The sequence below is a fragment of the Syngnathus typhle genome, linkage group LG16 (genome assembly GCF_033458585.1).
Source record: "Syngnathus typhle isolate RoL2023-S1 ecotype Sweden linkage group LG16, RoL_Styp_1.0, whole genome shotgun sequence".
Taxonomy (NCBI): Eukaryota; Metazoa; Chordata; class Actinopteri; order Syngnathiformes; family Syngnathidae; genus Syngnathus; species Syngnathus typhle.
The window spans coordinates 159,369-165,815 of NC_083753.1; the positions used below are offsets into that span (position 1 = coordinate 159,369).

General features: G+C 41.1%; 2 protein-coding genes across 2 annotated transcripts; one reads left to right on the forward strand and one right to left on the reverse strand.

Moving 5' to 3' along the window:
* Positions 1-37: 37 nt before the first annotated feature.
* srp14 (signal recognition particle 14) lies at positions 38-1,667 on the forward strand. Its single transcript, XM_061301722.1, has 5 exons — positions 38-194; positions 520-592; positions 913-1,025; positions 1,101-1,133; positions 1,206-1,667. Exons 1-5 carry the CDS (start codon positions 171-173, stop codon positions 1,293-1,295), a joined length of 333 nt encoding a protein of 110 aa, XP_061157706.1. The 5' UTR covers positions 38-170; the 3' UTR covers positions 1,296-1,667.
* On the reverse strand, positions 1,614-6,376 carry xgb (x globin). The gene is made up of 5 exons (XM_061301721.1): positions 5,759-6,376; positions 4,354-4,461; positions 4,001-4,121; positions 3,571-3,651; positions 1,614-2,118 (listed from the first exon to the last, which is right to left on the reverse strand). Exons 1-5 carry the CDS (start codon positions 5,932-5,934, stop codon positions 2,002-2,004), a joined length of 603 nt encoding a protein of 200 aa, XP_061157705.1. The 5' UTR covers positions 5,935-6,376; the 3' UTR covers positions 1,614-2,001.
* Positions 6,377-6,447: the final 71 nt, after the last annotated feature.

A 6,447-nucleotide genomic window follows, 5' to 3' on the forward strand; every position in this document is an offset into this window, starting at 1 on the left:
CAGACATTACATCCTCCGAGCCACAAGACGGCGCTGTGGTAAATGAAGGGGAGATTGGCGGAAGTGGAGACGAGAGGAGGAAGAGCGCACGCACCACTAGTAGTACGTGTGCATGTAGCTGTTAGCGTCCGGCTGTTGAGCTAATCCTACGTTTCTCTCAGGTCACAAAAATGGTGCTGCTTGAAAACGATTCGGTAAGAGGCAACGTCAGTTCTGTTGTCATGTATATGCTTTGCCATTAATTTAAAGCGTGCACCTAAGTATCATTCGGTAAACGCCAGTCAGTACTGTAGACGAATCTGGGTCCTGATAATATCAAGCTGTAAACTTGTCAAATAATTGTAACATTAAGAATTGATTTATTGAGTAAAACGCAGTTTTATGTCTGCAAAAATAATTACTAGGTTTTTTTTTCGTCAAAACCTTGCCATAAAGTTAACTTGGTCTACATTTGTGTATGCATATGTGCGTGACCCAAGTGACTAAGCAATTGTGCTAATTTTTTTTTGTTTTCTGTAGTTCCTCACAGAGCTCACACGTTTATTCCAAAAGTGCAGATCATCCGGTAGTGTTGTCATCACTTTGAAAAAGTGTAAGTAGGCCGACCGCTTGCCCTTGCATGTCATTTTAACATCACGTGTGTGTGTGTGTGTGTCATGTATGGTAATGGTATCGGTGATTACTCAAGCGTTGAGAACTTGTACTGGTATTAATCTGAAAAAGTCGTATTGAACACCTCCACACTGCAAGAGAGTATTCATTTGTGCCGTTTTTGATGAAGATAATTTTTTCCATCTTTTTTTTAATCTAAATCTGAGGAATGAATTGTCTACTTGCAGCCCTGTGAAGCACTTAGTGGTTAGTGGCATGTTGGTAATGGCATCTTTAAAGAGATTTTTTTTTGTCCTCCAGATGACGGGAGGACCAAGCCCATGCCCAGGAAAGGCAACTTAGAGTCTTTTGAGCCTGCAGATAATAAATGTCTTCTCAGAGCTTCGGATGGCAAAAAGAAAATCAGCACAGTGGTGAATACTGTTGTGTTTTTCCCCTCCTGACTCATTATATGCTTCTTTTCATTTACTCTACATTTTATCTTACAGGTCAGCACCAAAGAAGTAATCAAGTTTCAGATGGTACGTTTTGGCAATCTGCAAGTGTGAATTTCAAACAATGTGCTGAATACTGATGGAAGCAATTATTTGCAGGCCTACTCCAACCTCCTGCGAGCGCATATCGACGGCTTGAAAAAGAAAGACAAGAAGAGCAAAAGCAAGAAGAGCAAAGCCACCCAGTGAGCAACAGACTCAAGGGCTCATGAACTGATCCCGTTCCTTTCTGAGAAGATGGGGGCGGCTCCCACCCGGGTCAGTCTCGGTTCATCCACCCGGTGATCACTTTGATATTTTGCCATGATCACGTGTCGTCAATGACTTTTCCGTGCCATCTGGGAGGATTTCTTGTACTGCACAAATGGAACTCTGGAGAAAATCCACACAGTTGGATGCATTTTCTTTGGTTAAATGGCTACGCTTTCTATTTATGTTCAAATAACAATTGTGAAAGCAGTCACTTTTTATGTTTGAGCGTTTTTCTTTTTTTTTTTTTAAAGGGGAGGTGTGTATATCTTTCGAAGAGATGGAATGAAATGTTTCACTAAAATCACATTTCATGTGTTTCAAAAGTTTTTTTTTTTCTCATGTAATCATGTCATGTACAGTGGATATATGAAGCTGCCACTCGTTACTTCTTTCTTTTTCAAACTCCATTTTCTGTCAAAAGCTTCAGTTCATAGAAAATGGGAAGCAGATTTCAGTATGGTCTTCAACTGCCCAGAATCCCGAACTATGGCAGGCGCGTTTGACTTCTGAATGGGAAATCCTGAGCGTCCGGGGCAGCGTGCTATATCGGACCTGCAGCAAAATTGAAGTTGACTAATAAAGTGCTGTTAAAAAAAAGTCACTGTTTGTGTCCATTTTGCTATTGAAGGACAAAGTGAGCCTTTCAGAGTGCTGCATTTCGCTTGTCTCCTCTTTCCTTAGGGGAGACTGCCGCCTGGTTCTGTCTGTCCTCGTCCTCGTAGCCTTTCTTCATCAGGCGGGTCACATACCGGAACATGGTCTGGAAAAAGCCATTACCACTACAACACTCCACACACGGGCAACAATACTTTCAACCACAAGAGGCCAGCACATACTCAATAAAACCTGACTGACCTGGACAATAAGTCCCAAGACAAAAGTCACCCGGTCATTTAGTATTAGAAAATGTTGCGGCATGTACATTTTATTAAAGCAGTGCTTCTCAATTATTTTCTGTTACGCCCCCCCCCCTAGCAAGAAGAAAACTATTCGCGCCCCCCCTCCCCACCGTGACTATCCTAACTTGTCTTGTAAGTCGTAAAATGTTGCACTGTCGCAAACGTGACAGAAGTAACAATGAGAGCGCCACTGCCCCCTGCTGTAGTAAACGCGCAATTACACTTTATTCTAGTACTGCCAAAAAAAAAAGCCTGTTCCCCAGGGTCACACGCGCCCCCCCAGGAATAGCACCGCGCCCCCCAAGGGGGGCGTGCCCCACTATTTGAGAAGCACTGGCCTAGGTGACTGATTCACAATTTGGTTTTGTCTGATATCAGATATTAAATAAAGAAAGCCAACTGGCTGATTGATTTGTTTTAATTGAGAGGGAAAAAAAACAGCAAAAGCATTTCACTAGCTGACCAGGAGATGGCGACAGCGTGGCATCTGAAGACCATGGATTGTTTGTTTTGCTATAGCCTAGGTGACTGATTCACAATTTGGTTTTGTCTGATAATAGATATTAAATAAAGAAAACCAACTGGCTAATTGATTTGTTTTAATTGAGAGAAAAAAAAACATCAGCAAAAGCATTTCACTAACTGACCAGGAGATGGCGACAGCGCGGCATCTGAAGACCATGGATCGTTCTGCTATGCCGGTTTAAAAAAAAAAAAAAAAACGTAATTAGCTAGGGGTCAAAGGTCAAAGTTTACGGTTCAAAGTTCACCCAGGGGTCAAAGGTCGGTTCAAAGTTCACGGGGTCATGTGCACATTTTCGATTTTTAACTAGAGTTGAAAGTTCAGGGTTCAAAGGTCACCCAGGGGTCACCCAGGGGTCACCACGGGGTCACCACGGGGTCACCGCGGGGTCACCGCGGGTTCAAAGTTCAGGGTTCACTTTTTTTTTTTTTTTTTTTTTTTTTTTTAGGTTAACCTTTATTTAACCCAGTGCTTCTCAATTATTTTCTGTTACGCCCCCCCCTAGCAAGAAGAAAACTATTCGCGCCCCCCTCCCCACCGTGACTATCCTAACTTGTCTTGTAAGTCGTAAAATGTTGCACTGTCGCAAACGTGACAGAAGTAACAATGAGAGCGCCACTGCCCCCTGCTGTAGTAAACGCGCAATTACACTTTATTCTAGTACTGCCAAAAAAAAAGCCTGTTCCCCAGGGTCACACGCGCCCCCCCAGGAATAGCACCGCGCCCCCCAAGGGGGGCGCGCCCCACTATTTGAGAAGCACTGTATTAAAGGAAGATGTGCGTTTCTCACCTTCCAAGCCTCCTCCAGCTCAGTTGTCCATCTGTCCTTCAAGATGGGCTGCACGGCACTGATGAATTCTGCTCCGACATACTGCCAAAATGTGAAACGTAGCTATCAGGACCAGCAAGGTCCACTGCAATTTGTGATATGTCATGTATTCTTTGGGGATTATGGATGGGCCATCACAATCAGTAGTTAGCGATGGGACTAATGGTGGTATTAAGAGGTGGATTACAGGGGTGTCGCTCTCCAGTCCTCTGGGGCCGCATTCCAACATGTTTTCCAAGATTCCCTCATTAAGTGCACCTGTGGCAAAAGTTAAGCTCCTGAAGAACGTGAAAATGAACTGAACTTTTCACTCAGGTGTGTTTAACGAGGGTAACGTGGAAAACATATTGGAACGCGGCCCCCGAGGAATGGACTTCAACACCCTTCTTACACTGTAGTATTTGGGAGGAGCATTGTAGTGGTAATGGCTTTTTCCAAGCTCCATGGCCAGAGCCTCCAGTTGCTCCAGTTGGTCCAACCTGGCTACACTTTTCTCAATAAAAGACATGACTCTGAAAAAGAGAAGAAAAAGCATCAAACTGGATGTGAGAGTGATGTGACAGCTCTCAGACAGTGTGTGCGTGGAGCTTATGATTTATATGATTGATTTTAGATCTCTTATAAAAGAACAATGAAAAAAAACTCTATCCTCCAAAGAAGTATTCATATATGTATCAATAATTTGGTTTGGATTGCATATGAAATTTGAGTGTTCAAGCTTAACTGACTGACCATGTGACTTACCGCAGTCCGTGTGCTCTCAGTTCACGGTTGGTCCGCAGCCTCTCTAGGTCCTCGACATCTCGGAACAGGAAGAACACGTCCTTGCATTCGGGGTGGGTCTCAAAGAGCCTGTTACCAAGACAACGGCATCAAGCAGACATGGGTGAAGCTGTGTATATACAGTAATCCCTCGTTTATCTATCTATCTATATATATATATATATATATATATATATATATATATATATATGTCTTATCTGATAAATATCTATCTATCTATCTATCTATCTATCTATCTATCTATCTATCTATCTATCTATCTATCTATCTATCTATCTATCTATCTATCTATCTATCTATCTATCTATCTATCTATCTATCTATCTATCTATCTATCTATCTATCTATCTGTCTATCTATAAATATATATATTTATCACATAACATATATATATATATACATATATGTCACACACACACACACACGCACACACGCACACACACACACACACACGCACGTGTTCACCCCCTTTGGAAACGAACACATTCTTTTCCACACAATGTGCCACTGTAAACACACATGGAATTTTAATTGGTGCTGCATATGTTCAGGCCTATGTCTTATCTGAGCTAAAACTCTAGAAGAAAGCATATTTGTGGAGGGAGATGAAAGTCTATTTTTACAATAATAGTCATGGCAAGGCTCTGCGGTATAGCCAGAAGCGGTACATCCATTCCCAGACAAACACGCTAAGGTCACACTGGGGACACATGTCATTAATTGGGCTCCAAGCCAAGTGACCTACAACACCCGTGCTCTACATCCAACAGCTGAGGCCTAAACACCCACCACATACGTCATATAGTTTCACATGTCACTACATTAGGTACACCCATGCCATCTAATAAGTTGCGTAACTGAACCTATTAAGGGCCGTTTTTAAAAGGATTATTCTTGAATATTTTTTTTTGCTGACACCAATAGCATAGTGCACACGTGGACTGAATATATATATATATATATATATATATATATATATATATATATATATATATATATATATATATATATATATATATATATATATATATATATATATATATATATATATATATATTCAGTATATATATATATAAGTACTGTTTGCACGGCTAAATTGCCTACTTGCACCCCTAACATTTTAAGTTAGGGGCCACTGCACTCTACGAGTTGAAAAAGTTAGTGTGGAGCCCTGAAAGTCAAATTTCTTTAGAGTTTGCATTCAGATCAGTTTTGCATTTCTTCTTTAAATACAGTTGATATAGATGAATTGTAGCAGAGTATGATGGGATGGAAGAATACCGCATCCATATGTCCACATTTTCTAATGAGCTTATTGTGCATGCAACAATAAGTTAAGTTCTTTAAAACTGGTCAACGGTCTTACCTGACAAACACTATGATGCCAACTTTTGCAATGTCATCCCTAATAACTTTCCACGACTCCTTAATCATGTCAATCTGGTTTTGGCTGGGATGTCGTCCTCCTCCTCTACCAACATCATGAGTGCTTTTTTCTCCAATTTCTGCAGTTTTAGCCAAGCCGGATATTGCACAGCCCATTCTTCATAAAAAACAAAGCTTGTTTTTTTTCCCCCGCTCCAAAACAAAGAAAAAGAGTTTCAAATAAATGATGGTCAAGAGGAGAGTCTCAGTGTTGTTGCTTGATGTCATTTGGTGGCGAAGTGCGCTGGTGAGTTTCGCCTTTCTGCTTGGAGATATCGACAGCGGATGTGAGACACGTCAAAGTAAAATGCACACGTGATAAAAGAACGGATATGATTTTACGCTGAAGGGCGACTCGAGCAAACATCCGGTGTAGCGCATACTACTGCTAGTACATTTGACGCATGTTTTTTTTAAGCGTTATTGTTGGCATGATAAAACATAACAGAGCCTCCGTTCAACACGACACAAGAGAAAAAAAATGCCAAGCTGTTGTGCATATTTTTTTGCAAGTTTGGGGAAAAAAAAACAATACAAAGATTGACATACACATTTTAAATCAGTGCTTTTGTTGAGTGGAGATCAAAGTTGTATTCAGAATTGACTGTAATGACCCTGACAACATGAAAA

Excerpts from the sequence above, each read along its gene's own strand:
- xgb (XM_061301721.1), bottom strand. The coding sequence starts at position 5,934 with ATGGGCTGTGCAATATCCGGCTTGGCTAAAACTGCAGAAATTGGAGAA. Across the intron at positions 4,462-5,758 it reads GGCATCATAGTGTTTGTCAG|GCTCTTTGAGACCCACCCCG; the intron begins GTAAGACCGTTG and ends TCTTGGTAACAG. Across the intron at positions 2,119-3,570 it reads AGCTGGAGGAGGCTTGGAAG|ACCATGTTCCGGTATGTGAC; the intron begins GTGAGAAACGCA and ends GGCTTTTTCCAG.
- srp14 (XM_061301722.1), top strand. The coding sequence starts at position 171 with ATGGTGCTGCTTGAAAACGATTCG. Across the intron at positions 593-912 it reads TGTCATCACTTTGAAAAAGT|ATGACGGGAGGACCAAGCCC; the intron begins GTAAGTAGGCCG and ends TTTGTCCTCCAG. Across the intron at positions 1,134-1,205 it reads AAGTAATCAAGTTTCAGATG|GCCTACTCCAACCTCCTGCG; the intron begins GTACGTTTTGGC and ends AATTATTTGCAG.